This window comes from Ilyonectria robusta (genome assembly GCF_021365365.1).
Source record: "Ilyonectria robusta strain PMI_751 chromosome Unknown BGZ61scaffold_4, whole genome shotgun sequence".
Classification (NCBI taxonomy): domain Eukaryota; kingdom Fungi; phylum Ascomycota; class Sordariomycetes; order Hypocreales; family Nectriaceae; genus Ilyonectria; species Ilyonectria robusta.
In genome coordinates, this window is record NW_025764438.1 from 809,423 (window position 1) to 826,126 (window position 16,704).

A 16,704-nucleotide genomic window follows, 5' to 3' on the forward strand; every position below is an offset into this window, starting at 1 on the left:
AACCGTAATTGCGCATCTCGCCTGTCGCCAGTCTGACGATTGGTTTGCGGTCTGTACGGGGAGCCGCGACGCAATTGTACTACCTAGAGGTACATGGCATGTAGTTGACCGAGATGTATGGTTTCCTTTTCCCGCGTCTAAACAACTAGCGCTCCAAACGGCGTTCAATGTTGCTTAGATTTCGTCTTCCCGCCCGGTTCCCGGCGGTTTCTGCCCCAGGATCCTCCCGAACAGAGCACAACAGGTTCTGAGACCCTGTGTCAGCTCCGGGCTCAGCAAACCGCCGAGGCCCAATGGCGCGGCCCAGCAGACTGCTTTCAGTGGAGGTTCAACTGAATCAACTCCGCTGGACTCCCAATCGCCTTGCAGGCGCTACAGGGAACTTCAGCTGTGCCCCGCAGAACGCCTGCGAGGCTGTTGCACATCATCTGGCGGGGCCCGCCGGGGCATCCACCAGGGTCACTTGACGGGGGACTGGCCTGCATACGTAGTAAGTATCCAGCAACATTCTCTGAGCGCACCACCTGCAGCTGGTATGTGTCGATTCTATATAGACGCCGGCTTCGCTCACGGGACGCTTAAACACCATCCGAACACTTCTCGCGATACAGCCAAAAGAGACGGCCGTCATCGCTTGCTTTCCCTCTTGCGCCGTCTCTCGTCCCTGTCATCTTAAAGCTCCGGCCCGCCGCCAGCTGCCACGAGCTCTCCCAAAAGGGCTAATAGTAAACAAAGGCCCTAGCTTTCGCACCCCCGACCCTCCGACCCCCCGGACGCCCGCTGTCCCAGACAACCGTCCACTCTGTTGCTGCACTGCCTGCTGACCTTAATAACCAACAGCCAGTCCATCGCTCGCGCAGGCTTTTTGGTTTCTCTCTGTCGCACGATACGATTCCTCCCCCAAGCATTTCCGAACACTCGATATCCTCGACTCCCTTCTCGTCTTCCGCTATCGCACTTGTTTGCGTCCCCGCCACTTGCACCGGGCTGCGCGATCGAACATTCCTTGGACATTGTGTGACGTCGACGAAAATGGCTGACGAGGGCGTTGCTGAGCACTATCAAGTCCTTGAGGAGCTTGGCCGTGAGTCCACCACCTCTCCTAAAGATTCACCAGTGTCTTTTTCCTAACATCTTTCTAGGGGGGAGTTTTGGCGTTGTCTACAAGGGCATCGAGAAAGCCACCGGCGAGACCGTTGCTATCAAACATGTAAGTGCCCCTGGTTGCCCCGCCCACCACAATCTCTAACGCATAATGCCTCCAGATTGACCTGGAGTCCAACGACGATGATATCCAAGACATTCAAGCCGAGATCGCAGTGCTGAGCACCTGCGCCAGCTCCTACGTCACGCAATACAAGGGATCTTTCCTTCGAGGCACAAAATTATGGATTGTCATGGAGTTTCTCGGCGGCGGATCCTGCTTGGATTTGGTACGTGCTTACGTGCTCTGCCCCTCTCAGGCTGTACACTAACATCGATTGATAGTTGAAACCGGCGAACTTCAGTGAGGCGCACATCGCCATCGTCTGCCGCGAGCTACTGCTCGGCATCCAATATCTACACACCGAAGGCAAGATCCACCGCGATATCAAAGCGGCTAATGTCCTCCTGTCAGAGACTGGAAAGGTCAAGCTGGCCGACTTTGGTGTTGCGGCCCAGTTGACCAACATCAAGTCCCAGCGAAACACTTTCGTTGGGACTCCTTTTTGGATGGCGCCGGAAGTTATTCAACAGGATGGGTACAGCTTCAAGGCTGATATTTGGTCTCTGGGCATCACGGCCATGGAGATGGCGAATGGCGAGCCTCCTCTCTGCCATATCCACCCCATGAAGGTCCTGTTCCATATCCCCAAGAACGCCGCACCTCGCCTGGAGGGCAATTTCAGCAAGGAGTTCAAGGACTTCGTTTCTCAATGTCTGACCAAGGACTACGACCGTCGACCAACTGCCAAAGACCTACTGCGACACCGCTTCATCCGAAACGCAGGCAAGGTTGAGGCCCTCCAGGAGCTCATCTCCCGGCGGCAGATGTGGGATGCCAACCAAAACCGACAAAGGCACCCCATTTACTACCAGGAGACCCTCCAGACGATCTCCCCCAAGGACGAGGAGCAAGAGTGGGTCTTTGACACCGTCAAGTCAGTTGCACCTTCGAGGAGACCAACCGTCAAGCATCATCGTAAGCCCTCGTCTATTTTTGCTGCGGACGAGGCCATGCGCAGGCTAGATCTTAAGGACGCGCCGCTCGGTGTTTCCTCCCCAGGTACTGTCCGAAGGTCGACTGTTCGACGAACCCCATCCCTTGCACAGACCTCTTCAATTCGGTCTAACGGCTCTCCTCGACCCCATGTGCTCCCTAAGAAGCCACTTCAGCCAGATATGTCCTTTGGCAACTCGGGATCGACTATGCGTCTGTTCCGACGAGTGCCCTCGGATGGCTCCATTACGAGTCAGACGGGCCAACCTGCCTCCCAAGACGATGTCTTCTGTGACGAGAACACTCCGCCCTCGGCTAGCGCCCCTATCGAGCCATACGGCAAGGAAGCTGTGCTGGGACGTCGGCTATATGCCAGGGCCGTGGAACCGACTCTTGCCGAGCTGCATGCTCAAACCTCTGCCATGCAGAAACGAGAAGCGCTGGCGAAGTTGTCGGATGCCTTTGCGGCTTTGGACGCGGTTGACCCCGAGGGTGCCTATCATCTGATGAGCAACATGGTGTCGGCAATGTCTCAGGATAACAAGTTGAACGCTGCTCTCCTCCGCCAGCCTACTCAGAAGATTCCTGACGACGGAACTCCTCAGGGGACTGTTATTGTCAAGAACTCTACACCCCAGACGAGCCCGAGCAAGCTCGTCATGAACTCCAACAACCCACACCTCCGGAGTCACCGACGCCGACATATCGAATCCCCCATTCTGAACGAAAAGGACTTTGGGGACAAGTCCACTCTTGAGGGCAGGTACCCCGGTCAAGAGGCCAGCGCGGGCATGGAGCACTGCAAGCAGTTATCCGACGTGCTCTACTCTCGTTGGGTTGACGGTCTTCGCATCCGATGGCCCGCTGTTTGATCCCAGCGAGCTCATCACTTGCAGTACATAATGGATGAGACGCCGTGGTCGAATACGCAATAATGCATCGCTAATTACGGTGCTACACCATGATCTACTGTACGATTTCTGTATACAACATCAATGATGTTGATTATTTTCTCAAAAGGGACTGGAAGGGCTTTATTTAGGCTTGTTTGGTACCGTCGTCCGCCACATGTGTGGTTTTCATCATGGCTCTGGGACACGGCATGGTATTCTTGGCATGATGATATCTTGACGACCGATGGCTGCTTTTTTGCTTGCATTTTACTGGAGCATGGTGTTTTATGGTAATTTGCTACTTCGGATGGAGGAAGGGTGGTAGTCTTGATTTTTAGTTGCTTTGTTGTGATTCTAGATAGCTAGATACGCAATACCTAAGCATATGAACGCAGTAGCCAGGTTTTCACGTCGCCCGTGGTTCCTCCTCGTCCTTGCAAGGGAATCATCTTGATGTTCGCCGCTTTGTCCGTGTGTTTAGTGCGAGATTGTTGGTTTTGAGATGGGTAGTCTGCGAATCGGACTTCAGGTTTCATTGCTCGGTCCAAGGGCTAACTTGATCCTCCAGTCCTTGAACTCATCAGAGAGAATATCTCCATGGCCTGTCTCCTCAACCTTGTACACCTCTATCGTTGCTGACTGCTGCCGACGGGCTATCCTCCAAACCCCCTCATCATTGATTGTCTTGGTGAGCCCTATGAATACCCGCGTGTTAGCTTCAACGGTTATCCAGGAGACCACCTCACAGAACGGTGGTAATAGCAGAAGCGAGGGGTATCTCACACTCTAAAAAGGCACCAGCAAAGTTGACGCACATATCGGCGTTCCACTTAGGATTGGGCTGCGAATTGACTATCTCTGGGATCTTGTGCGTCTCAATCTCATTAACGTCAACGAGAATGCCGTCCCTTGTGCGGAATCCGACCATAATCTTGGGTACGCCAAGAAGAAACGACTGGATCCAGTACTTCATGAGCTTGCGGTGGAAGTTCTCCTTGTCGCCTTGATTGCGGATCTCAGCGGATGTCTTAAGCTCGACCCAGTTGATCGGACCACCCTTTGTCTCGGGCTTGCAATCCCAGACTGAATTCAATACGTCAGCACAACCGAATGTACAGTAAATGATATGGGTTGTGAGAGAAGAGACTTACTTGCATCGACTTCGCCGCCAAGGCAGAGGACAGTCTTGCCAACACCCGTGCGGACGACGGAACAGTACTGGGCTTTGTTGTTGACGACTTCGTTTTCACGGTTCTCAATGAAATCCCTCGAGGTCTCAGACCAAGTGTTTGGTAATGTGGACAAAGTCTCGAACTTGTATCCTGGAATCGGACGCCGATGTCAGCTCGGAGCGGAACTAAGCATTGGCAGAAGCAGACTTACCCCAGAATTGCATCACCTCGAGGGAAGGCCCTCTCCGCTGTTTGCCGTTTCCCTCCTTAGCTCGCGAAGCTGCTTTGTATTGGTTATTCTCTTCAATGAAGCTGCCAGATGGTCAGGGTACTTGGTTGCCATTTGGAGCTGATATTTCTCTCACAGGCAGTCCTTTGTGAGGCGAGCGACGTCAGAACGACATTTAAAATTGGAGGAGGGCTTCTCTGTGACATACTTGATATAGCGTGGCATTCATCTCGAAGCTGCGAATGTGTCAGAGATGCGACGACCTCGCGATTTGGTAAGCACATACCCATCGAGCTGGTCGAATGGCGTGGCCATGATCTAATGAGCCAAGTCAATTACCTGCCAAGCGATATGTTACGATAAGAGGGAAGCCGAACCTTGGTCATCATGCCTCGCCATGTCACGAGGGTGGCATCTATCTTCTTACCCGTCTCCTTCTCATGGGCGATGATGGTCTTTAGCAGGCTGTCGAGATGCTCGTCACCCGTGTCATCCTGCTTCTGGAAGGTGTCGAACCCTTTGGAGAGGTCTGCGCCGAGCTGTGGCGTGTAGTAGTACTTGAGAGATGAGTCGTCGAGGTGAAACTCATGGTTGTCGTCGTATGAGAAGCATGCAAACTCCTGCGGGTGTGTAAGCGGGACGGCTATTCACGCGACCTGAGACACGGCTAGAATTCACTGGACCGCAATGCTGCAGGTACCAAACCAAACCCACTCACCTTGGGCCTTTTCACGGGCTGGCTGGCACCAGCAAACCGGCCGATGGGCTGGATGGAGAAGGTCGCCGACATGGCTGGCGGCCGGCGTCGCCGGACGAGGTGGTTCAGGAAGCTGCGGGGAATGATTGCGCAAACAAGTTTGCCGGATAATTAACAGGGCGCCAATGCAGCTTGTTGATGGCGAGACGGTCAGGCACGGAGGGATGTAGCGTTGAGGATGGATGGCCGGGATGTCGCAGGAGAACCGGGAAGGATTGATTGCTGGCGCGCGCTACTGCGAGGTGGTGCAGACAGTGGTCTCAGCGCCTCGGAGCCACTGAGCCACTAAGACAGGCATGTGGAAGGTGTTTGAGTGGACGGTCGGGTGAGCTGGGATTCTGATATTACCCGCAGTCGAACTGTAAGCTGTCGACCCATTTACATCCCTGGAGAATCCGGATGAGAACGGGCTCTGGATCGAGATGAGAGATATGGAAGCGAACTGCGAGACGGCGGGGAGGAAAATAACATCCAAGAGCATAGGTGGTGGTAATTCCATACGCCGCCGTGGCACGGAGTTGGCGGTATAAGTAGAGGCCAGCGCAGAGCTGAATGCGTGTACTCCTTAGTGAGAAGTGAGAAGTGACTTGGACAAACAAAGAACAGCGCCCACAACCCTGCAAAAGACGGTTACGATGGGCCTATTAAACAGATGGCCTAACGAAAGCTTCACGTATAGTGGAGATTTAGAAGAGCAGGAGCGCTTTGGCACATGCAAGCCGGGCAAATTGACCTTGTCTTTCTGCGGCGCTGGTGCACTTAGTGGGCGGCAGTTACCCAGAGCCCCCGTGTCACTCAACTAATCACTACCTACATCAAAGGTGAGCGCGAAGTGAGCCAGAGGCAATTCTTCAAAACCCTTCCTCCTTCACAAACTCGCACCCCAAATCTCACCTCCGGCATCTCCTCCGTCCCTTTCGTCTCTCGCCGAGATACCCGATCGCCGGATTCCTCTTCGAACCTCTGCACGCAGCTCGCCGCCCCAGGCCCCTTACACGCATCTCCCCACTACAGCGGAGCCCTGAAGAGCAGTGGCCCCTCCAACCACCCGCTAGCGGTTGCCCTGTCGTGCTGTCGGCGCCCGAGTTCCAGCACCTTCAGCAGAATCACGTGCGTTAGCGGGACACTGATCGCCTGTTCTTCAGCACGTCTCCTTGCGAGTAGCCTCGTTATCATCGTCGTCGCGCGACACGCCTCGGTCGACTTATACCTCAGCGTTGACCGCTGCACCCGGTCGTCGCAAGCCCTCCCGGGCCGGTCTACGCTGTCGCAGCTATAGTTCCAGCTGTAGCTCTCAACCTGACGACGCCTGCCCACGTCCTGCGCCCCGCGCGTCTCTCCTCCACCCGCGACACCCGTCCCACAGTACCCATGCCCAGACGACGCCGACAGAGGAAGTCGAACAAGCGCAGTTCCAAAGGCCCCTCTCAACCCGAAGAGTGGTACACGATCCGCCAGATCCTTGATGAGCGGATCGTCAAGGGGCAAGTCGAGTACCTGGTGGACTGGGACGATAACGTCAACACTGGAGAAGTGTATCCTCCGAGCTGGGTTCGTATCTCCATACCGTAGTTGATGTACATTGCGCTAACCATCGCTTCTCACAGAGCGACGAGGTAACCGACGTAGCTCTCCAGGAGTGGGAAGACAACAAAAGGGGAAACGCGAAGGACGCCGCCCCGGAGCCACCAGCATCCCCTCCACCACCGGCTGCCGATAGAGAGGAGGAGGACAGTCAGGAGCCGCGACCTTCGAACTGGCGACGAAACGGCAAGCGCCCGAATGTGTCCGGTGAAAGCCAGCTCCTCCCCAGCTCTTCTGATTGCGACGAGCCCCCAAGGAAGAAGGTGAGGATTGGCACTCACGACAGGGCTTCCGAGGATACGGTACCATTCACCAGCTCGACGGGAACTGCGGACCCTGAAGTTCAGAGTCCCAAGTCATTGCGCTCCGAAGATTTCGCTCGCCTCGCTGGTCAAAAGCTTGCCATAGAATTGTCCAAGCCCCCCCAGTTTGATCCCACCGAGTACCATAGCGTCGTTAACACTCAAAGCTCCCAGTTAGTGTCTGAGCTCGAGGAAGAGGATAGTAGGGCCATTCTCGCATCGCAGCTGAGCCAGAGAACTATCCCCAACTCACAAGACCTCTCTGGACAAACCTGGGCTCAGTCACCGGTTGAAACACCCACAACCCCTACACATCCCCATCTGCCAGATCAAAAGTCGTCTCGCTGTTGTATCCCTGTTAGCTCCCTCGTCGTCTCGGACTCTCAGGGCCACTCTTTTAGCTGCCCGGAATCAGGCGCCATCACCAGCCAACGAAGTTCAGTGGTGCCAGTAAACCAGGGGATTTCAGCTCAATCTCAACAGGACATTGCAGACTGCGAGCTGACCAGCTCTGATATTCCCTCCCACCAGCTCGAGCAACCTCAGCTTCAATCATTAGGAAGTCCAGATCTGTCAACTGCGCCCGAGCCGCATCTAGCCAACCACTTGGTCTCTGGGACTCTTGCTTCTCGCGTTTCTCTGCCATCAGCCGTCGCCGGTGCCCTGCATGAACCCATCTTTTTGACTCAACCACAGGGACTTCTTGATTCACAAGCTCCGCCAAGTTCCTCTACAGTCTCTCTCGCGATACGAGCGTTGGAAAGTTCTGCAGGAACCGACAGAAGCAGTCCACCCCGCAACCGCTACACCAACGATCCTAGTGAAACTCGGAATACCCTTCAGTCTTGTTCTAGAGAGTCGCAGGCGGCCCAGTTCGTTCCTCGAGAGTTTGAATCCTTTCCAGACAATATTACAGGCAGTCATCACACCGAACGTAACCCCGAGTCGCAGCCGAAACCTAGGTGGGAGGACCTGATCCTGGCGTCTCCATCGGTGCCCCAAAACAATCAGCCTCGACGGGACCCAGAAGGTTGGGAACACTCCGCAGTGAATCCTCCTAGATCGAGCCCCTCTGTCACTACTCAGTTCCAGGCGTCCCAGTCCGGAAAAGAACTACAAGGTCAGGAGTACTCCGCGGCGAACCCTCTTGAATCGAATTTCTCGAGCACTCCCCATTCCCAAATCTTACCAGAAGAGTCTCTGACCTGCCCTGAGCAGCCGACGCCTTGGGGAGAAATCCCAGAGTCACCCATAGCTATCGCTCCAATTCAGGGTGGTCCGATTTCAAACATGGACGAATCCTCGACACCAAAGCCACAAAGTTCGGCGATAAACGAGCTGAAGAGCTTGTTTGATTTCGGCAATGCCTCGCTTGCATCTGACCTAGAAGATCTTACAACCGATGTGCAGACCGAAACCGCCCCCCAGCAGCAATCACCTTCATCTGTCAACCTTGCAGGCGAAACGACTGTTGCGCCCCGAGTGGTTATTCGTTCTCCTGAACCAGATGTTCTCTCGCAATCTCTGTTCCCGGTGGAACCCTGGAAACCCGAGGTTATGAGAAGCGCCGCCCAGGACATGCCCCCTCCGTCAATTTCCCCTGCTTCGATTATGGTCAACCCAAACCAGTCCGCAGTTGAGTCAATGCGAGAGATTGTGAACTCGTCGTTCGGTGACTCAAGTAATTCAATCGCGAGATCCTTGCTGGTCGAAAGCCCCGGCGACGTGCCACAAGGAACCGTTTCCCCTGCCGATATAAGCAACTCAATGGATCCATCGAACTCGGTTCACACACTTATCATGCCTTTTTCTGACCGGACTGTGATATCTTCGGGGCAGTCCATTACCATGGGACAGGGCACGGATCATCGAGCATACACAGAATCATCTTCCTCGTCAGAAAATGAGGTACCTCTGTCAGAGCACATCGTCACCCTGCCATTTCAAGCAAGCAGACGGCCGTTCTATGATGAGACCTTGCTCGAATATAGGGTCGATGCCGAGAAATTTGGCGAATATTTCAGCAGCGAGGTCTACATCGATCCCGATGAGGCGTTGATCAAGAGAATCGATGAACTTCTGGGTCGCTTGATGAACATTTGTGACTACCCGCAAGATCTCGTTGGCACCAAGTTGGAGGATCTGCCTGCAAATGAGCAGGCCAAGTATTCAGCTGACGCCAACCCAAAATTCAACTTCATTTTCGAGCTTCTACAGACAATTGAAAAAGAGACGGAAATTCTGGTTATTGCCCGGACTCCAGAACTCCTTCGCCTTCTGTTTGCTCAAGCGGAGGCTCTGGGACTCGAGTCTGTGTGTCAGAGCGTTGACAAACTAGAGAGTGCCCAGAAGGACTCTCCGGTTCGTGTCACTCTTGCCCTGTCGAGCGAAGACCTCGATCCATTCAAGTTTGATGCTGTTATCGGGTTTGACCACACCTTCAACTCCTCCCCTATTTCCCAACGACTTTCGTCGAGCAGCAATGGTGGGAAAGCGCCGCTCGTCTTGCAGTTGGTGACGACTCATTCGATTGAGCATATTGCCCTTCATGTTCCTCAAGAAATCTCGCCTCTCGAGAGAAAGAATGCGCTTTTATCAGGCATCGTACAAGCGAGGAGGTTGATAGACGATCCTGACCGAGGGTATGTCGACCCTCATGAAGTCGCGGAAGTGTTCTCAAACTACTTGAATGGCTTCACGGAGAGTATATCATGGCAACCCCAATCGATCCCGGACTATGTGATCGACTTTTACTTAAGCTCGCAATCTCGCTCGCAGATGCCCGCCGAGTCCAAAATGCTTGAAGGGAATGGGCTCAAGCGCAAGCTTGTAAGTGACGATCAACAAGCGGAAACTAGCTCTCAAGCTAACCAAAACATAGGACTCTGAGGAGGATTCTGACGATGCGAAGCGGATACGTGTGTTTCCTGTGATGCAGCCGGCAGTCGAGTCTAACGACCCTCCGCTCACATATGCGCTTTGGGAACTATTAAACTCTAGCAAGCCCAAGGATGCTACGAGTGAGAGAATGTCCAAAATCAGCGTGCCTCTAGCTGTCCTGGAAAGCTTAGCTGAAAAAGTTGGTCCAGTCTACCAAGCACATGCTGTTGATGTCTAACTAATTATAGGTGTCCGATTATCAACGCCAGGCGGCTGAAAATGATCTCAACGCCGAGCATAAGGCCATCATCAACGGGCTCGAGAAACGACTCAAGGAATTTGAGAGGACCACCAACAAGGTCTCCGAGTCTCACCGCAAGGCTCTCCAGGAGCGCTCCAGTTTCGAAAAGGCCAAGCTGAAGGCTGACGAGGCCATGAGGGCAACTGCGGAGGCCGCACAGAAGGAGAGTGAGAAACATCAGAAGCGAATAGCGGAACTCGAGGCCAGAGTTGCGCGGTTGACATCCGCCCCCGAAGCGGCAGGTACGGAGGAGGGCCCCTTGGCCAAAACTGAGAGGCTTTACGAGGAGTCTGAGAAGAAGGTCAAGTTGTTGGAGAAGAGACTTGAGAACGCCCAAAAGGAAGCCGACTACATCAGAAACTTATACCAGGATGTGAACTCTACGGCTGGTGGTCTCGGAGCAGAGATCAAGGGGTTGCGGGAACAGAACGAAGACTTGCAGAAGAAGGCGTCAGAGAACATGGTACGAATTCAGCAGATCCAAGCCGACAACGCGAACAAGGAGCTGTTCCGTACCCTCTCAGATCTCAAGATTCAATTGCGAGAGCGGGAAATTGAAGTTGCGCACCTCCGTGAGGAGCTCAGCCTCCGCAACGGCCGGCCGGCTACGCGCCAGGCCAGCGTGCCGCGAAGCCCTCGCATGGGTAGCATGATGAGCCCGCGGGCTGGGCGGGGGTTCGGAGGTTCTGCTAGCAGAGGAACCAGCCCGGCTGCAGTGGCTGGGTACGACGGGAATGGATCCGGAGCAATCCCTGGTGTGCAGTTCATGGGTCAGCAGCCCGGTAACGGCCGATGGGGCCACCTGAGGGATTGATCAAAGGTGGTACGAGAAGTCGGGAGCCAAAGACGGGATTGAGGTTGGGAGAGAAGTCGCATTTCTTTGGGACGGAACTGACTACTTAGATGTCCAATTATTTTTGCTTTCAGGGTGGCCGAACGAAGATGGCTTGGAACTGCATATATGTATCTTTCTTTGTATTTTCCATAGGCTCGCATTGTTGCGACTGGCGTATGCGGAGGCAGGGATAGGGGGGAGAAGGAAGTAATGGAATTTGATGTCATGGCATGCACATGCCATGTGTGAAAAAGAATTCCGGCATGTTTCAACCAAATGGGTACCTATGCATCATGACCCGTGAGGCATGTGTTGCGAGTTCACTGAGATGTGACTCAACCAGGGTAAAGCAATTAGGCGCGATGCAACGTCGACCTGTCAAAGATGGGACTTCGGAACATGCTGTGCAAGGCAACCGGGTATACAACGTTCAAGATTCAAGATTAGCGTAGAGGAAGAGTCGCCAGTTGCGCCTTGGGGTTATAACACAATCGATTTGGGGCAGCCGCAACCAAACTCCCCAGTCTACCTCTTGCTCTGGATTCCCTTCCGTCTCTGCTAACATGTACACGGGCTGGCCCGGGGATCAAACACTCTGGATACACACAAAGGGTGTCCTTTACTTCTCCTCGGGGTAAAGCTCCTCCTTCAGAGGCACGCCGAGCTCTTCCCGCAGGGGCTTGAGCTCCTCGAGGTATTGCTCGTACTGGCCCTTGTTCTCGACCTTGGACTTGATGCCTAGTAAAAGAGAAAGTCAGCAAGAGTGATTCGGCCAGTGTGTCGTATGCATTGTCGGCCGTTTCGCCATGGGGGGTGTTGTCGAGGGCATGGCGTCGTTCAATTGATGCGGTCAAGGGTAAAAAATATCCCTTTGGCGACAATTGGCCGGCGGGCGGGTCGGCGGGCGGGCGGCGACGTGGGGTCAATTGCAGTGAGGGCATACCTTCGAAGATACGGACGGCAGTGCCGAAGTCGTTAACCCTTCGGGCGGCCTTGAGGGCGGCGGTAATGACCGAGGGAGAGGGGACGAGATCGTAAGCGAAGGCGTTGTTCAGGTTGCGCTGTGGTGGTGGTAAGCCAAAAGTCATACGACATTTCCGGAGCGGGCCTGGAGCAGTGAGCTCGTGGGGCGCATTACCTGAAGCTCGAAAACGTCCTGGACGCCATCAAACTCCTTCTCGAATCTGTAGAGGGACGCAGTTTAGCCATTGAACCGGGCGAGAGTCGTGGGCGGCCGCATTGAAGGTATTCGGGAAAAATCGCGTGGAGCAGCGCCGGCCCAGTTTTGAGGCATCTTTGTGGCCCGGCGGCGGGTAGGCCAGCCGGCGAGAGCAGCACTGCTGCGATTGGGGAAAGCACCTCTCCGGGAGACGCAAAAGGTGATTGTGAAGCCATTGGGAGCACGGGGGGTCGTCTCACCTAGCGGAGAACTCCTCAAAGGTCTCCTCGCCGTGGTCGCTTCGTCGGGGCGTCGAGGTGCTGAAGTTGGCCGAGAGGGCGACGGCCGAGCGGGCCACCAGGGGCTGGGCGGCGGGCCGGACGGGGGCGGCGCGGATGCCACGGGCGGCGACACGGAAGAGGGCGGCAGACATGATGATCGGAGAGTGAGGAATCGCGGAGGCGAGAAGATGCGTCGAGGCGAGGAGGAATTGGAGGTTTAGGCTGGGGTGCTTTTCCGGCTCGGGTGATGCTGCAGAGTTGTTTGGGCGAGGCACAAAGAATCATCTGAGGCCACTTTCTGGGTGACTAAGCTGGGGCTATACCGGATTCCGTAGTGGTGGAGGTGACTGTGCGAATTGCGCCGGCACAGCTGCGGCTGTGAGGGCGTCTGAGGGAGGATGGACAGTGCGTTCTGCCTTGCGCACGGTTAGCCCTGCGAGCTTATTTCAGGTGGATTCCATTCGTCATTTCCTCTTGCTGACCAGACCGGGCCCCCCCAGGACGGTTCAGTGGATGTTCAGTGGAGGTGACAACTGCCCGAGACTGATAGGACGGCCCAGAGGAGCCAGACTCTGCCAGAGGCGCCACCAGTGACGATTCTCAGCTTCAATTCCAATGTCAGATCATTTTCCCCTCCCAGAGTGAGGAAAGACACCAATGCACCCAAGCAGAAGTAGGCGTTTGACGCGCTCACTAGAAGCACCCGAGTATCCCCAAACACTGACGGGCTGTTGTATTTATTATTTCCCACACCAGTGGCATGGCGGGATGCATGGGCTCCGAAGAATCGATAACCACCAATTGCCGCTTCGTGATGGCTCAGTCGTCATTTAACTGACAGCACTCTGCGCCCCATGGCCGCCCCAATTGACATCACGTTGCGCCACAATCACGGTCAAAAGCCACACAACCACGCGTAGTCGCCAGGAAGCGATTTGGCAGTGGCCGACTCAGTGCGCGCAACAGACGAAAAGCCCGTCGGCGATTTCTTTTATGGGGGTGCCGGCCGCCCCGTCTCAATGACGCGAACCGTGCTGAGCTGCTGGGCAGGGAGATATTACTTCGTACTCGCCCTACCGCGTAATGAATCCCCTGTCGCCGGCCGATGCTCTCACGGAAGACCACTCCATACCTTATGTCATTCTCCCGCCAAGCAGCACACGAAGCCAATGGAGTTGAGAAAGGCACCGTTGTCCATCCGGAGTGCCGGGGTAAAGAGGCAAGAAACTCCAGCAAGGAAGCTCGTGGCATCTCCGAAATTGCCGGGGCCACCTGCAGCAAAAGAGAGAGATGGTTGCCCCAGGTTTTTTGGGCCCGAGGCGGTGGAACTGTGAGGTACCCAACCAGGGAGACAGGAGGGAGGGACGAGGTACCTTTGGGCAGGTTCGTGCAAGAGCAAAGGTTGAGGTAAAGATCGTGGAGTAAAGGGGTACCGACGGGTATCGGTCCATGTCACTTTCGTCTGGCTCCAGCCCGCCAAGGATCAGTTCGACGTCACAGCGGACAAGGCGTTGACCCGGAGTCAACATTCAACGGGCTCTTATCCTGCTCCGGACTGCGTTGTAGGGGAGTTCGGCTAGAAGCCTCGGCGCTGGTGGCAAGCTGGGCTGTCCAATCTTGGGGGTGCCGTGCGCGTTGGTGCATCTCAGAGGGGCTGGCCCACCCCGAGTCAATCCCGTCAATCACGTGCCCGCCAGGCGATGAGCGAGATGAACGCCAAAGGGCGGCCGCTGATTGGGCCCCGCGGACGATTCGGCAAATCACATGCGAAAAGGGTGCTCGTGTGGGCAGGAGCAGGAGCAGTGCAGCAAGAGCAGCGCAGCAACAGCGTGTCCTCACGCACACGAGTGAGGGTAGGAGCGGGCCATGAGCATGTGAGCGGGTGTGCGCATCACGACGTCAGCGCGTGTCTTTACGTGGCCCTCACAGGCTGCGTACCTTTTTTGCTGGCTCCGAACGGGTGCCCGTTGGCGTCGAGGCAGAGTTCTGACTGGCATAGATAGAGTCTCGAAAAGGGCGGGAAGCCAGCCAGAACCCGTCCGTCTCGAGCCCCTAGTACAATGGACCGTCGGCACGACCAACTCCCCGTACAATGGAATGGCGTCGTCGAGAGAGAGAAAAAAAGGCTGCCAGGCTCCCTGGACTCCTCGAGCTCGGCCGCCCGTCTGGGGCGGACCCTGCCAATGGAAGCCGGGAAGTGAGATGGGGCTAGCGGACCGACCAGTGCCTTCAGTGCCTGAGTCCGTCTTTGGTAGGTCCATGTAGCGCACCCACTCTCCCCCCAAGGTGGTACTCATGCGCTGTAGGGAGCGTAGCGTTCCTTTAGCGGGACATTTCCCGGTGCCAACCTCGATCTGATGCGAAATTTCCCCTTTTTGATGCGCCGCGTCTCTTGCCCCAAATCTTCTTCTCCTCTCCTCTTCTCTTTTTCTACTTCTTCCCTCCTCCTCCTCTCCTTCTCTTTGCCTCTCTTTTGTTTGCCCCTTCGATCGCCGTGTGTCTGGCATTCGTCGCTCCTCCTCCCTCCTCCTTCCCTCTCTCAGGAGATTCTCTTCTCTTCTTGTCATTCCTTGACCTTCTTCCTCCTCCAACTCCTCCGTGGCATCCGTCGCATCGCGTCGCCTTGAGGCTACCTCAAAAGACACATATCTCGAATCCTCGACTCTTGTTCGCTCAACGAACCCCCTTTCGCCCGCCTACACATCGACTCTGGTCCTTCTGTCTGCCCATCATGGCGTCTGCAACCCCTTCCACCTTCTTCGAGCAGCTGCCGTTGCCCACCATCGACCGCCCCTTCGGCATCCACCTGTGGCCCATATTCGACAAGGCATGGACCGCCGTCGCGGGTTACCCCGTGGCTGACTTCAAGTTCGTCCCCTTCGAGACGCCCATGTCCACGCTCAAGTCGACGTCCATCTTCATCGTCGTCTACTACTGCATCATCTTCGGTGGCCGCGCGTTCATGCGCAACCGCGAGCCCTTCAAGCTGAAGACGCTCTTCCTCATCCACAACTTCTACTTGACCGCCATCAGCGGCATTCTTCTGGTTCTCTTCATTGAGCAGCTCGTCCCCACTGTCGTCCGTGGCGGCATCTTCCACGCCATCTGTGACGTTGAAGGCGGGTGGACGCAGCCCCTGGTCGTCCTGTACTACGTCAGTCAACCTTTTCCCGATTCTTCTTCTCCCTAGGTCCTGTGGGGCTCCGGAACTAACCTTTTCACAGCTCAACTACCTGACCAAGTACCTTGAGCTCCTCGACACCGTCTTCCTTTTCCTCAAGAAGAAGCCCCTGAGTATGTCTTGCCCCAACGTCTATCCAAGTGTCCTCAGCCACTAACCGCTCAACTCAGCCTTCCTTCACTGCTACCACCACGGTGCCACCGCCCTCCTCTGCTACACTCAGCTCATCGGCTCCACCGCGGTCTCATGGGTCCCTATCACTCTGAACCTTACCGTCCATGTCGTCATGTACTGGTACTACTTCCAGAGTGCCCGTGGCATTCGCATCTGGTGGAAGGAGTGGGTCACTCGTCTCCAGATCATTCAGTTCATCATTGATCTTGGTAAGTGATTATGTTACAACGGGTTATGAGATGTGGGACTAACAACGACTAGGCTTTGTCTACTTCGCGTCGTACACCTACTTCACCTCCACCTACTTCGACTGGATGCCCAATGCCGGCCGCTGCGCTGGTGAGGAGTTTGCCGCCTTCTCTGGCATGGGCATCATCAGCTCGTACCTGGTCCTTTTCATCTCGTTCTACCTCGCCACTTACAAGCGCGGTGGCAAGTCCACTACTCGCAAGAGCTTGCGACGAATGAGCCAGGCCCCTCTCCCCGACCTCACCACCACCCCTATCAAGGGCAAGTCCAACGGTGCCGTCTCTACCGGCGCCAAGACCAACGGTGTCACCACCCGATCCCGCAAGGCCTAAGTGAGACTCCAGGACACTGCCAGTGACGACGCAATCTGGCGGTGGGGCGCATTGTACGAATTGCATACCGCCCGGCGGCGGTCTCCCCTCTATGCACCACTGCAGCCGTAAAAGTTGACGGTCAATTCAATGGCGACAGGCAGAGGGGGTTTAGATCAAAGACATACTAAAGGCG

At 55.4% G+C, this 16,704-nt stretch overlaps 5 protein-coding genes across 5 annotated transcripts; 3 read left to right on the top strand and 2 right to left on the bottom strand.

The window, feature by feature from the left end:
- Nucleotides 1-612: 612 nt before the first annotated feature.
- Nucleotides 613-3,489, top strand: BGZ61DRAFT_383721 (kinase-like domain-containing protein). The gene is made up of 4 exons (XM_046242688.1): nt 613-1,084; nt 1,143-1,210; nt 1,266-1,433; nt 1,489-3,489. Exons 1-4 carry the CDS (start codon nt 1,033-1,035, stop codon nt 3,070-3,072), a joined length of 1,872 nt encoding a protein of 623 aa, XP_046108301.1. The 5' UTR covers nt 613-1,032; the 3' UTR covers nt 3,073-3,489.
- Nucleotides 3,490-3,618: 129 nt separating this feature from the next.
- On the bottom strand, nt 3,619-5,284 carry BGZ61DRAFT_345345 (RAI1 like PD-XK nuclease-domain-containing protein; the record flags this gene model as incomplete). Its single annotated transcript, XM_046239780.1, has 9 exons — nt 3,619-3,788; nt 3,877-4,176; nt 4,245-4,415; nt 4,477-4,577; nt 4,631-4,638; nt 4,703-4,730; nt 4,781-4,812; nt 4,872-5,114; nt 5,213-5,284. 9 exons carry the CDS (start codon nt 5,282-5,284, stop codon nt 3,619-3,621), a joined length of 1,125 nt encoding a protein of 374 aa, XP_046108302.1.
- Nucleotides 5,285-6,622: 1,338 nt separating this feature from the next.
- On the top strand, nt 6,623-11,132 carry BGZ61DRAFT_528798 (uncharacterized protein; the record flags this gene model as incomplete). The annotated part of the gene is made up of 4 exons (XM_046253308.1): nt 6,623-6,802; nt 6,859-9,966; nt 10,019-10,216; nt 10,266-11,132. The coding sequence occupies 4 exons, from the start codon at nt 6,623-6,625 to the stop codon at nt 11,130-11,132; spliced, it is 4,353 nt and encodes a 1,450-aa protein (XP_046108303.1).
- A 556-nt stretch (nt 11,133-11,688) lies between these two features.
- Nucleotides 11,689-12,997, bottom strand: BGZ61DRAFT_161481 (cytochrome c oxidase subunit VA-domain-containing protein). Its single transcript, XM_046237471.1, has 4 exons — nt 12,573-12,997; nt 12,292-12,337; nt 12,097-12,214; nt 11,689-11,891 (listed from the first exon to the last, which is right to left on the bottom strand). Exons 1-4 carry the CDS (start codon nt 12,743-12,745, stop codon nt 11,773-11,775), a joined length of 456 nt encoding a protein of 151 aa, XP_046108304.1. The 5' UTR covers nt 12,746-12,997; the 3' UTR covers nt 11,689-11,772.
- Nucleotides 12,998-15,324: 2,327 nt separating this feature from the next.
- Nucleotides 15,325-16,529, top strand: BGZ61DRAFT_343853 (elongation of fatty acids protein 3; the record flags this gene model as incomplete). The annotated part of the gene is made up of 4 exons (XM_046239637.1): nt 15,325-15,747; nt 15,818-15,887; nt 15,945-16,157; nt 16,210-16,529. 4 exons carry the CDS (start codon nt 15,325-15,327, stop codon nt 16,527-16,529), a joined length of 1,026 nt encoding a protein of 341 aa, XP_046108305.1.
- Nucleotides 16,530-16,704: the final 175 nt, after the last annotated feature.

Coding starts and splice junctions, on each gene's coding strand:
- BGZ61DRAFT_383721 (XM_046242688.1), top strand. CDS start 1,033: ATGGCTGACGAGGGCGTTGCTGAGCACTATCAAGTCCTTGAGGAGCTT. Junction 1,085..1,142: donor AGTCCTTGAGGAGCTTGGCC/GTGAGTCCACCA, acceptor ACATCTTTCTAG/GGGGGAGTTTTGGCGTTGTC. Junction 1,211..1,265: donor AGACCGTTGCTATCAAACAT/GTAAGTGCCCCT, acceptor TAATGCCTCCAG/ATTGACCTGGAGTCCAACGA.
- BGZ61DRAFT_161481 (XM_046237471.1), bottom strand. CDS start 12,745: ATGTCTGCCGCCCTCTTCCGTGTCGCCGCCCGTGGCATCCGCGCCGCC. Junction 12,215..12,291: donor AGGACGTTTTCGAGCTTCAG/GTAATGCGCCCC, acceptor CCACCACCACAG/CGCAACCTGAACAACGCCTT. Junction 11,892..12,096: donor TGCCGTCCGTATCTTCGAAG/GTATGCCCTCAC, acceptor CTCTTTTACTAG/GCATCAAGTCCAAGGTCGAG.